We start from the raw sequence: 15,767 nt of genomic DNA on the forward strand, positions 1-15,767 counted from the left end.
GCTTGCTCAAACCTTGCTGGGATTTCATCAAGACCAATTTACCAAAATATTCTAAAATGTAGCACCAGAGCAGCAGTCAGCATTGCATTTCCCAGATTATTCAGGTGACTCTGTGAGTTACTATAAAACCAGTCCCTAAAGACATACTGGGACTAAATAGAGCATACTGAAATCTGCCATAGTGATTTATCTATCCCTAGGTTGCCTAGTTCAGTTCATTTGGCCTGAAACCAAGGCGAACTTCAAAGTTTAGAAAATAGGCCTCAGTCTGAAAGGTTTTATACAAGTAGTCCATTAATTCTGCTTTAGCAACAATATTAATGATTGTTAATTAATCTGGCATTGTGGCACACCATACTAAACAACTGATCTTGTGGGCATCATATACTTTAGGGGCATGGGTAATAATGTTGGTTCTAGATGGAAATGTATGAAATTGAGCTGTGTGTCTATAGCTTGCATCTGTGTTGCAGAAATCCCAACCTCTTCTAAGTGGTAAATACACTAAGGCAATGGAGCCAACCTTTTGGCGCACACACTACAAATTAAGCCCTGTGCCATCCCAAGTGCCACTGCAATCCCCTTACTTGACCTGATCTGCTGCACTGCTTTCTGCTCCCTGCCCAATATACTGCTTTGCTTTCTGCTCCACACCTTGTGCTCCTCTCCTGATTTGCTGCTCTGCTTTCAACTCCATGCCCTACCTGCCACCTCTTTGATGTATGGTGTGCCACACACACAGGCTGCCCATGCCACTTGTGGCAGGCATGTCAATGGTTGGCCACCCCTGTTGCACAACTCACAATCTGTGGGCTGTATGAGGTCCACCGGAGCAGTCCCAGTTGCCCAATTAATCAATCAATTAAAAAATCAATTAATTTATTAAATAGTAAAGAATTTGAAAAGCAGAACAGCAAGTCCTGTGTCCTCATTGCATTGCAGTTCATTAATCTGTGCATGTGCCTGCATGTGGAGTTTAGTTTCCCACTTGCAAATGTGCTGAGCCCTTATGGCAGTGATCACCAACCAGTGGATCTCAATCCACCAGAGCTTGACTCAGAGCTCAATTGACTCAGAGCTTCTTGGAGTCAATCCAAGGCTGGGGTGGGGGGCTGAGTGCCTGTGTACATGTATGTGCATGCCTCAGGCCAGCAGGTCAATCTGTGGGGTTGGGAAGGTGTGGGGGTTAAATCGAGGCCTCTGTGGTGAGGGACAGTACTGCAAAGACAGGAGCAGGGATAAGTTGAGTGGGGCCCCGGCCAGGTGGGACTTACCTGCTGGGGAGGCACGCCCCCAAATAATTTTTTCTCTCTCTGCTTTGATCTCCCCACCCCCACCCCGCCTTCCCTCCCCACAGACTTACCTGATGGGGGGAAGGGTGGAAGTGGGACATGGTAGATCTTGGGTTGCTTTTAAATGCCAAAAGTGATCTCCTACTTAAAAAGGTTGGAGACCACTGCCTTACAGGGTGGATCCCTCCACTGGAAAATGGCCATCAGCGAAATTTTGAGCTATGCCCTCCTGCACAATGGGCTATGCTGAGTACTTGCAGTACCCACTGAAGTCAGTAAAAACTGTGGGTACTCAGCATCTCTGAAAATAAGATCATATGGGAACAGGACCTGGGAAAAACATGTTAGAGTTTCCTTTACATTGTTGCATAATAATAGCCTCTACAAAAGTTATGGAACAGTCAGGCTGCAATCAACATTGCTAGCATTAGCATTTACCGTAAAGGACACAAAATAAGAAATGATGAATGTGTTAAGTACTGCTGACTATAGGATTCTAGGGCTTTCTGATTTATGGCCTGATAGTAAGTGAAATGAACTTTGGTCTTAGCTCCAGTCACTATTATTCCCCTATTCACACCTTAAAACCAACCTGCGTTAGACAGTCCAGTTAACCTCCACTGCTATGGGAAGAAACCCTGCGCTGTTACTGTGGTAACTGCATCACTTTTCACTTCAAGACAGAGCAGTTCATGTAATGTATTATGAGATGCAATGCTGTGGTCAGGCGGCGAGGCAAAACGTGCAGTCTGTCTGACAGCACAGTGCTTGATCTGTGAATGAATAGATGGCTCCCAATTAGTGTGTTGTTCTGTTTTAACTTTAATAACCATTGTTGTAACTCCAATCCTGTTTACAAAAGGAGGAGTATCCGATATTTTCATACAGGTGTAATTTTTTAATAGATGCTCAACACAGTAGATCCCACTATTATAATCATTATTATACTATATACAGTTCTAAGGTGCCACTATACTATATACAGTTCTTGCCACTGAACTGAGTACGGTCACATAAGGATGAAAGAACAGGAAAAAAAAACCCTTCAGACAAACACTGCTTCTCCACTCAACTTAATTTCCCTTTATTACAAGACAGCCCAACTAAGGTATTTCAGCTGGGATTTTAAAAGCAGGTAAAGACAGTTAGGCACCCAAATCCTATTGACATTCAGTAGGAGATGGGTGTGCAACTTCTTTAAGGTCCTTGGAAAAACCCAACTTTCGGTCTCACAAGAAACATGGTATGTGGGGAGAAAATGTAAGCGTGTTATTTTCTTCCTATTTCCTGTTGGGTTGCATGTAAACTGAAATGCTGAATAATAATGACTGCAACCTACAGCATTTTTTTGGTTTGGTAGGGAGGGGAGGAGTCGTCGTCTTTTTTTTTTTTTTTTTTTTGGTTCTCAATGATGTGAAGAGAAACTCTATCCTGGGCCTCGATTGTTATTGCCATGCCACTCTGCACAACAGATGATAAGAAAAAAAATGACTGGACTAACAGGAGGCGGGATTCATTATTCCCGTTATAACCCATTTAGGTTTATAAGCAGCTGAAAAAAATGTCAAAGGGAAAATTAACATGCTTATAGTCCTTCCCCCTGCCAGCCCACACACAACACCATTTTTTCCTTAAAGAGCTAAATCATCCAGTTTGGTTTTCTTGTAAGAGGCATTAAGCTGGGAGAGAAGCAGGGGGGAGCATTTCATCCTTTTCCTGAGGGAATTTTTGTTCTTTCATACTAACATAATGGTGCCCAGCTACAAGAAAAATGAGCAACCGGGAGATACATTTAATAAATAATGCACATAAACACACAAGGTAGTTTCTGAGCAAAGTAAAGTAGAAACTGGCCTTTTTAGCTCATGACTAATGTTGTGGAATAATAAAACTCCTTCTGAGATGTTGTTGTCTGGCCTGACACACTTTGTTTTTCTCTTTAACAGGGGAAGTGTTCTTGCAGATTAAAGGCCCACTAGAAGACACATATAAAATATATTGCTATCACCACGACGAGGCACACACCATGCTGGAATCCTATGAAAAGGATGAAGAACTGAAGCAGCATTTAAGACACTGTGTACAGTCCTTAAAGTAAGATCTTTTCAAATGATGATTTCCGTCCATAGTCAGCTGCCTGGCAGGGAACATTTTAAATGGATGGAGATGAAAGGTCCCCTGTAAATCCAGAGGTTTATGAGGCTTGCTGGGAGCTCTGGCTTATGCGGCTTTCATGAAAAGATGACAAGCCAGAGGCCATGATTAGATTTCCTTCTCTCTAAGATGGCCAAAAATAGCACAGGGAAGGTTTCTGTTCCCTGAGCTTCAGTGCCCCACACTGGCAGAAAATAGCAGCATCATAAAGTCAGACATGGATAACATCCTGCCCAGCCCCCACCACACCCTGCCCCTATTTACAGCAATTCTGTCAAATGGGAATGCGCCATACACTGGAATTAAAATATCATACCACATAACCATTTGTTTTCTCTGACAGCCTATTGGTTTTCCTATATCCTTACAGCTTTTTCAGACCGTGGGGATTTGAACTGACTGCAGTATCGGATAGGCTACATTGTAGATATTAGAAATCACATGCTGGGGTGGTTTGGATGGCAGTGAATTTGCTCAGTTCCACCTCTTCCATATCCAGTAGTTCTGAGATGTCCCATTCAGGGTTGGAGAGGAAGGGGGATAACAGCTCCTATCTCTGAGATGAATCTGCGTTAGCTGTTGGGACAGAACACCTCTATCCCAACCTCCAAATTCCCTTGCCCTAAAACATAGTGTAGGACTGGCAAAACAGAGCATGCCAATATAAATTCATTTTCTTTGAGTAGGCATTGCTGGAGACATCTGTGAGAGGTACTTCAAAGTCTCTAACTAATGGATTGCCTATTAAGGGAAAAGTTGTACTAAGCAGGTTGATGAGCCTTTGGACTTACAGCCTGACTTTGCTCCTTTTAAATACAAAACTATAGTCCTTGCACCAAAGAAACAAATAAAGCAGTAACTGGAAGTCTTTAACCATTCTCCAGGCAGCGGGAGGGGCCTTTTAGCCCTGGCCCAATACAATAGCACAGCCCCAGTCTGGTAGCAGACTTATTTGGGTCACAGTTACCTCCTGCCTGCAAACTACTCCTTCACCCAGGCGGCTCCTGCTGCCCTCTCTGGGGTTTTTAAGGTACTAGTGGGATACTCCTTCATTATCTAAATGCCCACAGCTGGGCTTGTTCAACAGGGCTGCCTGCCAGACCACCCTGTTGCAGATGCCCTTACCTGAAAACTGAAAGAAACAGATTTTCAAATAAACTCAGTCTTGTAAGCTAAAGGAAAGTGAGGCATGCCCCTAAGGCCATCTTACTATATTCTTTCCCAGATAATCAGTGGAAGCTGTTACTGTCACTCACCTATCTTTATTGCTGAGGCCAGGGGAGGTGGAAGAAAATATGGATGAAAGGTAGAGTCCATGTGTACACAGACATGCAAGATTGCATGTTGCCTCTTGAATCCTAGTTGATATAACCAGCAGGGGTGACTGGTGCCGCTTTAGTCGGGATGGGCCCGTGCCCCCTCCAGCAACCAGTTAGCAACCCGGGGCGGGTCCCCCCACGGCCAGTCTCACTGACTGGGGGTTGTGGGGGGGCTTCCATGGCTGGCCAATCACGAGATGGTCAATTGCTGCAGCCGCTTCTAGGAGGGGGTGGGGGGCCAAGAAGTGGCTGTGGCCACTTCTGGGAGCGCAATGGCGCTCCACTCCCCAGCCTGGGCTTGCAGGGGGGGCACTGGTGCTCCCACCTTCTCCCCCTGCCCATCGCCTAAGCGGTGAGCGCAGCTGGTCAGGGGGTGCATCGGTGCTCTCAGGGGGTGCACATGCATTCCCATGCACCCCCTACACATAACCACTGATAACCAGTAAGAAAATTCCTGTTCTGTTTTATCACAGCTGAAAAGCGTGAGCCATTCAAAACTCTGCTAAATTTTTCAGTTGCAAATGACTCTAACTTATGGCACAATGGGTGCACCAACATGGACTATTAAGGTGAATCAATAAACAGCACTTACTGTGTTGGAGTTTATAGCTCCCTGGCACCGTGTTTACACATGCTCCTGGGACTGCAGCAAGTTGATGAAAGCCCGGATCACAGCATATTCATGAAGGCCCAGGTAGGGTCAGTCTGCCAGCCTAGGGCTGCTCCAGCCCAGTTCAATATACTGGGAAGTTCTGGCAGGGGCACGAGGGTGCTCCAGTGCAGGACTAGCCGGCAAGCAGTCCCTGCATCAAAGCATTCTTGTGCTCCAGTCAGCCACACAAACATCTACATGTGTAGTACTGTGGAATAAAAAACTCCACAGCAGGGTAGTACTTGTAAATATAAGTACTTACAAGTACTACCCTTAGGTAATTAGTTTCCTGCAGCCTAATAGGGCCACATGTGTACATGTGATATGTTTACTGGGGACCTAATTAGTCTACTCTAAAATAAGCATCTTGTGTAGATGCACCCAGTGAAGCCTTTCTTCATGCTGTTGTTTTGCAGTTAACCTTTAAACTTTTTTAGGGAAACCAAGAAAATAGTAATTGCATACACTGTATTGTGTTTGGGGTTTTTTTATCAGTGCATAGAGGTGGCAGGCAGAATGTATGTCCACTTCAGTAAGTGCCAGAAATGTTAGTAAAAATGAGCTGAACATACACAACCAAAATGTATAGCCAAGTTCAGCTGACCTGTTGTTACCTTAAAGCACAGGCCCAAAAGGGAAGCAGAGTTCCTACCATCTAAGATACAGACCTACCCTAGGACATAACACATCAGGGTGCCCACAACAGTTATGGTTCAAAAATGTCACTGCTTTAAAAAAAACTTGGTTGACAAAGTCTTACCAAATAAAACAAGACTGAAACTGGGTCCCAGTTACTGAAGGGACTGTCCATACTTAACTAAGCTTTATGTTAGCCCAGTTCCATATCAGGACTGCAAAGCTAATCATATTTTATTACCCTTGACCAGTCTCTCATTCCTCCAGCTGACTGGAAAGGAGTTTCGACATGCCAGAAATTCCAGGGAACATATAGACAACTGTCTCAGACATCAGCCAGAGTTAATCCTTTAGAATCCTAGGGCATTTATACACATGCTCCGGGAGTGGTGGGGGGGAGGGGTGAATGCTTTAACTGGAGCAACTCCAAGAGCCACTCTAATTAAAGTGCGTGGAGCATCTCATGCATCTTATGTATCAGTGACTCTGAACTGAAAAATGGCAGCGGGGGTGCTTTAATTAAAGTGTTTTTGACAAGCTTTTGATAAAGTGCATCCACTGCCATTTTTAAGCATGCCACTGATATACTAGACACCCTGGGCACTTGGGGCCACTCTAATTAAAGCACACCCCCAACTCCTGGAGCACGTGTATAAATGCCCTAGGATTCAAAAGGATTAACTATTGCTGATATAATTACAGCACATCAGAGCAGCCTCACTGCTTATGTATAGGTGCCCCTGTATTCCAACAATGGCTATACTTGCAGGTGATACTGTATGTTAGTTTAGCCAAGGGAATTAATTTGGCATAAATTAAATGATGTTGGAAATGATCTGCTTTATTTGTAGACTGAAGATGCTTGCTCACTTAAAGGGCAGATGTATGCACAGTGCTAGCATTACAGAACTGTAGTGGGAGCACCACTGTCCTGATGCTGTTAGCCAACAGTGGGTGATAGGGCTTGCGGGTGGGCTGCCAGAAAAAAGCAGATGATAGTGCTGTTGGGGAATTGCTTGGCATTTGACAACAGAGAAGTCAAGTATGGAAGGATGCTAAATTTCTAATTCCAGTGTTCTTGTAAACATATCACATTGTCCAATAGTCAAATTCCATCTCTAAGTTTAATCACATCTTTATTCAAATATCCTTTGTCAATGTACACATGGGTATGTTTGTTTCCAAACCAGCAGCACAGCCTGCTTGCTTCTTGCTGTATGAAGTTCATAGATGACACGTAAGTGTTGACAGTGGGGGAGGCACAACTCCGCAATGCCACTGCCACTACCACCACTGCCACCTCTGGTGCTGCCATGCAGCCCCATGCCCCGCTGTCAGTGCAGAAATAGCTCTGCTGCTGCCCCGCTGCTGCCAGGCCCTGGCTCCAGCAGGACTGCAGCTGCTCTGTCATTGCTATAAAAATCTCAGGGGCCGTGTGCCCGCTGTTTCCCTCCACACGTCACCTATGATAAAGTCACAATATTAGACTTTGGAAAACCTTAACCTGACATGTAACTTACAAAAAGAATTTTTCAGTGAGTAAACCTCTTAACCAGGGGCAGGCAAAATGCGGCCTGCCAGGCCAATCTATCCGGCCTGTGGAGCCCCTAAAAAATTTAGAAAATTAATATTTATCTGCCCCGGCTGCCTGTCATGCGGCTCTCGATGGCTTGCCAAAACTCAGTAAGCATCCCTCTGCCTGAAATAATTGCCCGCCCCTGTTTTAACTGACCCTGTATTTAAAAAAGACTGAACCATACCAGTGTTTCATTCTTTTTAAAAATGTTACTGGTATTTCTATTTAACTAGAATAGAGGGGAGGTATATGCAACCCAACTATTTTCATTTTCTTTTATTGATGAGTTATTTTGTAGTTAGGACTTATCATTAATTACTACTAGCACAATGTCCTGAACTCACTTATGTAAAACTATATATGCAAAGGTTGGGCCTTATAACCAAAGTCTGGTTCATTAGAGTCCTTTCCCATTAAGAGCTGTCTTTTCCAGAAGATGTAGGGCTTTATTCGCCGGTACCCTCTGGCTGCTTTGTGCAATTTCAGGACACAGAGCAACCATAAAACTAGCTTAACTGGCCAGTTACAGCTGCATTGCTTCAGTGAAGCGTATCAGTGAACCTGACCATGGTCACCATAATTTTTCTTATGAAGAAACTAATATTTGTTTTGTTTTCTCTTCTTGCAGAAAAATATACAAGGAACAGTAAGTATCATGCCATTTAGTAGATATTGTTGCTTTTTAGAAATAAAGTACTGTCTCTTTTTATTAAAAGACACAACTTATTTTCATATATACAAATGTTTAGAACCATTCAGAACAAAGGCACTGTTTTAGCAACCCAGTCAATCCTGTGCAATGACAAGATTTCTTCCAGATATGGGCAATAAAGACTTTCAGTCTTAATTTCTCCAAATCTGTTCAGTGCCATCTTTGCAGCCTGTTTTTAAACTTCTGGTTTATGAAGCTGGTTAATCTGGTTCCCTGTTCTTTTGGAGCCTGCTATAATCACCTTCCCTCATAAAAGATATGCTCACAAACTCCTGCTGTTCTAATGAGTGCTTCTCAAAAAACAGTGCTGGCCTTTGAAATCCAAGACTAGACCAGGAAAGATCTGAAGACTAGAGATTTAAACTCTGGACACAAAGCCCTTCTAGACCCTCTTAAAATAGCACTCATTAGGCCTTTGTGAACCTGCTTGGCTCATATCAGATTCTTGGATAAAATTGTTTCCAAGATTACGACTGTTTCTTCTCCCATAAGTAAAGCAATAAAGGAGGGAAGATTTCTAGACTATAGGTTTTTAAGATGCACAGGGCCATCATTGGTTCTGAAGATACTTATGGAGAGGGTTGTAAAGAGGATATAAATGAACCAATAAATTACAATTTACAATTCTAGACAACAATATTAAAATACAGAAGAAGGATAGTTATAAAGATGGATAAAATTCTTAAAGTACCTAAAACAGAGGGCAAAAACTTGAAAGAGAAGAAATACTAAATTAAAGTGCCATTTAAGAAAAAAAACCTCAGACATATGAATGTGTGTGCGCTTGGATGTCGTATGGTCAGCCCTGCCAGTAAGGTCAGGCAGGATTCCCAAAAATTGGTGGTAGCTTCAAAATGATGAAACTTAAAAAAAATACATAAATGTTGGGAAGGGGTGGGCAAGTGACTCTTGTATTTTTTTATCTTTATAGTACATGTTTTCAAGATTTTTTCTACAAATAAAAATGTCCTCTTTCTAACTGAAATTCTCACATATGCTCATGACTCCAGGAGCTGGGAGTTAAGGATATGTCCACACTGTGTCTTTGGCGCATTCTGGGAGGAACATGACCACACATACTTTGCCTACCCACTTACATGTGTAAAATTCAGAAGTACAGCATTAAAGCTGTTCCTGAGCTGTTTCCCATGGCTCCTCTCAAGCACACTGGAGACAGAAGTGAACAGCGGCCCCAGAGTGGTTTCTCCATCACATTTCCAGTTTGGCTTATACAAATGGGAGCGGGTAGGCAGGACATGGCCAAGCACGTTTCTTGCTAAGAGTGATGGGGACTGGTTATATAGATATACCCTGGGAGAACCCTGAAATATCGGAGCATATTGATAAAAACAGCTGACATGGCAACATTGTTTGTGTATATATGAACAAGTGTTAACAACTGCACTGACTTGCACTGCCCTATCTGAAATTAGCACACATTTTTCTCCTTCAAAATACTAGTGTGAGAATCTCTAGCTGCATTTAAAGGATTTGTAAGCAGGGCCATCCCTGGGGGGGAGAAACAAATTGGGGAGAAACGAATCGGGGAGACCACCCTGGGCCCCGCGGAGCCAGTTGGAGTGGCCACAGCTCCTCCTGCAGGGCCCGCTGAGTACTGGTGACTCTGCACTGCCACCAGCTTTGTATCTGGCTGCTTACCACCCCCAGCCACCTATGCTGGCTTCTTTGCATCTGGGCCCCACACAGGCTGATTTGCCTCAGGCCTCGCACCCTGTTATAATCATCTCTGATAAGCAGTTACCTCTTATGGGCCCTGCTACATGTTCAAATAAAACCTGGTTAGAAATATAGAACTGTTTCACATTTTCAAGCACTAACTTTGTAGCTGGTTAAATCAATAGTCATTTTTATGGTGTAATAATTACTTTGCACATGTGGCTGATCCAAATCTATTGCATGATTAACCAGTTAATTGTGTGATAATTATTTTGCACTTGTGGCTAGTCTTACTTTGCATGTGTGGCTGGTTTAGATTTAGTATGTGATTAACCAGTTAATTGCATAATATCAGTAATGTATAGCAGGAGCCTCAAGAGTACAAAGGAATGTTGCTCCCTGAATAGTGGAAAGCTCTGGGAATATCTTCTCTTGAGGTGTTCTCACTTTTCTTTAGATTTGTGCCTAAAACACCCTTGAACCCTTAGCTTGCAGCAAATGGCCACTAAGATGAAAAGATTAAGTCAGTAGGATCTTTTGCCTCTTCATCCTTGACTGCCCTTCATAACTGGTTTAACTTGAATGAAAAAGTACAACAATGTTTACCTAAAAGCATATTTGGTAGTACTGGAACTTTCAGATTACAGAATGCTTAACCTTCTAGTCTAACAAGGAAATGCCTGCTTAAAGATCAAATTGTATCCGTTGGATGGGTTACCCCCAGGTATCAAGAAAATAGGGCCAAGCTTTGTGGACTCTTCTGCAGGTCTGAGTGAGAACAGAATGTGATCCATAAAGAATCATTTGTCCTATATATATTGTGAAAAGGTAAATTTGCACACTAAAAATAATAATGTTAACAAAATATTATGACACATATACACAGTAACAAAACTGTCAATTTTAAAGTGACATTGAATCCACAAGGTAACTATCTATGAAATAAAGAATGAGACCCAGACTAAAGATTCAATTGCCTATCTTTTCATGGTTTACCAGCTAACTATTTAGACATAGGGTTTTTTCTGGTGTTTGACTTTATTGCATTGCATCCAGGGTAGAGTGCGTGCAGTGAAACCCACTACAGTTAAGCCAGCTGTGTTTACTTGACTGCAAAGCTGCAGTAATGATTTGCAATGAGATTAGTGCAGCTACTTATGGCATTAAAATACTTAGTAAATTCATGATAAGACTGGGTGGCTGAAGTAGCATTACAAATGAATTATCAACTTAATTTTCTGCACAATAGATGTCACAAGTCGTTACACATCTGTTTAAGTTGTGTGGCAAGGCTGTGCTCTGATTGGCTACAGAGTATTCTAAAGGGGTATATTAGAAACAGAACTAATCTATGGAGGGTGGTTATCATCAGATAATCTCACTGGGTAGAATAAGATGAGTTGAACTTTGTGGCATTTTGTGCCCCAGGGAGTCATTATCTCATAACAAACTTCCTATCTTTCAAACCATATTGCTAGACTGTGTCATGCAGATATGCGAACAGAGGGCTGTTTATCACTCGGGCAGCTGTCCAAAGAGCAGCCATATAAAGAGAAGACACTCGAAGATTTTTCCATTCATGAGACAGCTTTTAAAGATTTGCATTCATGGGGCTTTTCAGGGAAAACAATAACAATTTAAGATTTTCTTCATTACTGCTGCCAGACGCCAGAGGAAAGAAAAACATCTCTCTATATATAGGATATGCGGGGAGCATGGGGGCAGAAGAACAGAAACAATGAGAAGGCTCAAGGACACTCAAAAGCTTTAAAAGGATTTATTGTTAAAACTTCTTTTCGGCATGCTGGACATTTTACAGTTAGTGCCTGCTCATGAGAGATGGCTTAAATATGCAGATACCTCTTCTGCAAAGCATCTGAATCATTAGTTAATTAGTCAGCAGTAAGAAGTGTTGCAGCAATTTTATAGGAGGGTGCAAAGATCTTTCTGCACATTTTGTATGTTGTTTCCTTGTTTTCACACTTTCCCTCTGTTTTCCATTCTCTCATTCTCTTGTCCTGGTCAGACATTCTGGTTCACCTAGCATGTAACCTCACACATCTAACTTCAGGAAACATTATTTTTCCTTCTGAAAGCTCCTTTTTTAGGATGCAGTAAAAATACTGCCTTGTGTTTCTATTATGAAGAGCTGCCTTAGTCTTACCATTCTTCTTCACCTTATTAACAATAACTTGCTCCTTGCTTGAAAATGCAAACCTACAAGATGTAGGAGGTATTTCATGGAAATCCTTCCCCTGCAGTTTGTACCTTGGCTGTAGTAGAGTTACCCATTTTGTCCAGGATTTTTTTTTCTGAGAACACTCTTATGAGCAAAGAGGCCCCTTCTACCCAAAGACAGGTAAAAAGAAACAAAATAATTCCTTAAACAGACCTTCAGAAAGAGATGGAATCATGGTTTTAGAACATTTGTCACTTGATGGAGGTAACACATGGGAAAGGAAAGAGCATGATAGGAGAGAGTCAAGAGATCTAGATAATCTGGATTAGAGGTGTAACTAGCATTTTTGGTGCCCTGAGTGGGAGAATAAAAAGGAGTTGGAGGGTGTCAAGCCCCAGAGAGCAGGGAGAGGGGATGGGGTTCTGAGCTCCTGATGCCATGGTGTGGACACCCACGCATTAGCTGTTGAATAGGGCTTGCCCTGTCCTATTAAGCTTGAGGTAACTATCATCATTATGGAAGTCTGTCCAGATTAAATTTTGAATCCCTTTGAAATTCACCTTTTACTAACTGTAGTCCAATCCAAAAAACTACCACCAAAATATGGTGATTAAGAGGATATCAAATGACTGTGGTTATAATGGCAAGTTCAGAGGAGCTATGAAAGGTGGTATAAGGTATACACTGATAAGTGAATATACAACTCTGCTTTGATGTACCTTTGATATTAAGGCACCAGAACGAGGAGTCTACAAAGTCTGAACTGGGGTCACTTTCACACTGAGGGGACCAGTGGATGGTTACAGTTACAGGAAGCCAGACATCCTGTTGAATGCATCTCATCTTTGACTTAAATGGGAATTGCACCTGTGTCACTCAGTATAAAATGGGGCCATAATTTCAGTATTTTCAGTAGTTAAAAGCTCAACTGCAAAATGTAAGAAATATCAGCTTTGTTGACCAGATAGGAATAATACATTATTTTTCTTCAATACATTGTACCATACAGGAAAAATCTGTTTGTTTAATTATAGAGGAAAACCAAATTTGATGGACATGGGATCCCTGATGATCAAACCTATACAGCGTGTGATGAAATATCCCTTGTTACTCTGTGAGCTCTTGAATTCAACTCCTGCTTCCCACCCAGATCACAAGGCTCTGCAAGGTGCCCTTGCTGCTGTGAAAGACATTAATGTGAACATCAATGAACTAAAAAGGAGGAAAGATTTAGGTAGGAAAAAGAATGTACATTACTGTCCTCTGTAAGTGGGATCATAGATTGGCTTGTTATGGGTGGGGGGTTCAACTCATCTGATGTTATCAAGGATGCTGTTTTCTGGCTCTAGTTGAGCTATAAAACAGACTGGGTTATGAGAAGGTGTAACCGATATAAGAACTGAATTGTAGTTTCAAGTTTAAAACCAAACACTGAGACTAGATCACAAAGATTTCATTTCCAAAAGTGTAAAAAAGATTATAGCTTGTTAACATAGCAGCATTAGTGATGCAACTCTAAATATTACTAATAATTAGCATATAATAATAAAGCTATTTCTTACAGACCCACCATGTTGAAGTCTTAACTTTCCTACCTTTTTTCCATGTTAACAGTGATACTAATGAAGTGTTCATCATTTCAGTCATTTTCATACCATATTACAGAAGGTGGCATCATCAAAGTATATCGTTACAAATAGCTTCATATTAGAAAACCGGATGTGTAAGAGCCTGGTAAATACAAGTTATTAATGCTGTGAAATTTTCTATCTGCAGTGCTGAAGTATAAGAAGAATGATGAAGATGAATCTCTTAAAGAGAAGTTTTCCAGGCTGAATATTCACTCCATCAGCAAGAAATCCAAAAGGGTTACTAGCCATCTGAAACTTTTGACAAGAGGAGAACGTCAGGTGCGTAGTCACTTTCACAGTGCATGGTCACATAAATCTGTTTGAAAACTTGTATTGATAGTTCAGTTCTGCTTTTGTACTGAATTTTTAATTTCAATGTTTTGAAAATAGGTGTCATGTTTGGAATTTTTTAGTATCCTTTCCTATGTTCCACAGCAGAGAGAAAGAGGACTTTATAACTAGGGACAGACATTACACATAAACTGGTTTAAGTGATCAGAAACTGGTTTAAGCCTGTAACAGAACAGATGCTCAGTGCACATAAACCAGTTTGAAAATGTCTGAAATTAGTTTGAAATAAACCTGGTTGAATGTAGTGTCAGACTTAACTGATTTGGGTCAAGCCAGTTTATGTAATGTCTGTCCCAGATTCCTTCCTGGTTTAAGTTAAATCAGAGTCCCCCAGCATCCTGGCATGCTCTCTGGGCTGGGTGGGGCTCTCTGCTGGCTCCTCCCTTCTGCTCCCTGGCTGCAGCTCTGGTAGATACTGCAAGTACAGGGCATCTGCCTGGCTTCCTCCTGCTCCCTCCCTCCCTCTCACCACTCTCTGCTGAAGCATGGATTCCCCTCTCCCCTTTGCCTTACACAAACACCTCTCAGCATTAGCTAGCATGCCACATGCTGGCTACAGTCCATACTGTGGCAAACAGGGCAAAGGCAGATAGCACAGTGTTGGCTTAGGGCTTTTAGGAGCTAATCAACAGGTAGCTGGTAATGTCCCTCCATTCCTTCCTTGGAAAAAGTTTTAAGAAGAGCTTGAACCAATGAGAGAAGCTTTTGTGTTTCTTAATGGGCTGATAAACACTGAGTTAGGGGTGATGCACTGTGTTATCAACTCCCTGCTGGGCTGCTGGAGGAAGGGATACCCCTCACTAATCAGAGGCTGGCTAATGTGGTCCCTATTTTTAAGAAGGGGAGGAAGGAGGACCCAAGAAATGATAGGCCTGTAAGCCTCACCTCGGTGCTCGGGAAGCTCTTGGAGAGGATCATCAAGGAGCATATCTGTGGGGGGCCTGCAGGGGAGATCACGCTCAGGGGCAATCAGCATGGGTTCACCAAAGGCAGGTCCTGCCAGACCAACCTGATTGCCTTTTATGACCAATTAACTAAATCCTTGGATGATGGTGTTGCTGTGGACGTAGTCTTTCTAGAGTTTCAGAAGGCCTTTGACACTGTCTCTCAACCCATTCTCATCAATAAATTAAGTGACTGCAGCATTGATGCCTGCACAGTTGAATGGGTAAAAAGTGGCTGATGGGGTGCACCCAGAGAGTAGTGGTGGATGGGTTGTACTCAACCTGGTGAGATGTGAGCAGTGGGGTACCCCAGGGCTCGGTCCTTGGGCCCGCACTGTTTAACATCTTCATCAGCGACTTGGACAAGGGGGTGGAAAGCACGCTGTCCAAGTGTGCTGATGACACTAAGATGTGGGGTGAGGTAGACACACTTGAAGGGAGAGAGAGACTGCAACTAGATTTAGACAGACTACAAAAGTGGGCAGATGAGAATAGGATGGGGTTCAGCGTAGACAAATGCAGGGTGCTGTACCTTGGGAGAAGGAATCCACAGCATACATACAGGCTGGAGAGTTCCCTTCTTGAAAGCACAGAGGCAGAAAGGGATCTCGGAGTCATTATTGACTCCAAGATGAACATGAGCT

At 42.5% G+C, this 15,767-nt stretch overlaps 1 protein-coding gene across 1 annotated transcript in view; it reads left to right on the forward strand.

The window, feature by feature from the left end:
* The window catches only part of ARHGEF38 (Rho guanine nucleotide exchange factor 38), a 48,770-nt gene that overhangs the window by 20,776 nt on the left and 12,227 nt on the right, over positions 1 to 15,767 (forward strand). The window contains exons 4-7 of the mRNA XM_006027562.1: positions 3,239 to 3,386; positions 8,258 to 8,275; positions 13,232 to 13,431; positions 13,974 to 14,107. Coding sequence (XP_006027624.1) covers positions 3,239 to 3,386; positions 8,258 to 8,275; positions 13,232 to 13,431; positions 13,974 to 14,107 — 500 coding nt within the window. The remainder of the gene's footprint in view (positions 1 to 3,238; positions 3,387 to 8,257; positions 8,276 to 13,231; positions 13,432 to 13,973; positions 14,108 to 15,767) is intronic.

This window comes from Alligator sinensis, unplaced genomic scaffold (genome assembly GCF_000455745.1).
Source record: "Alligator sinensis unplaced genomic scaffold, ASM45574v1 scaffold1092_1, whole genome shotgun sequence".
Lineage (NCBI taxonomy): Eukaryota > Metazoa > Chordata > Crocodylia > Alligatoridae > Alligator > Alligator sinensis.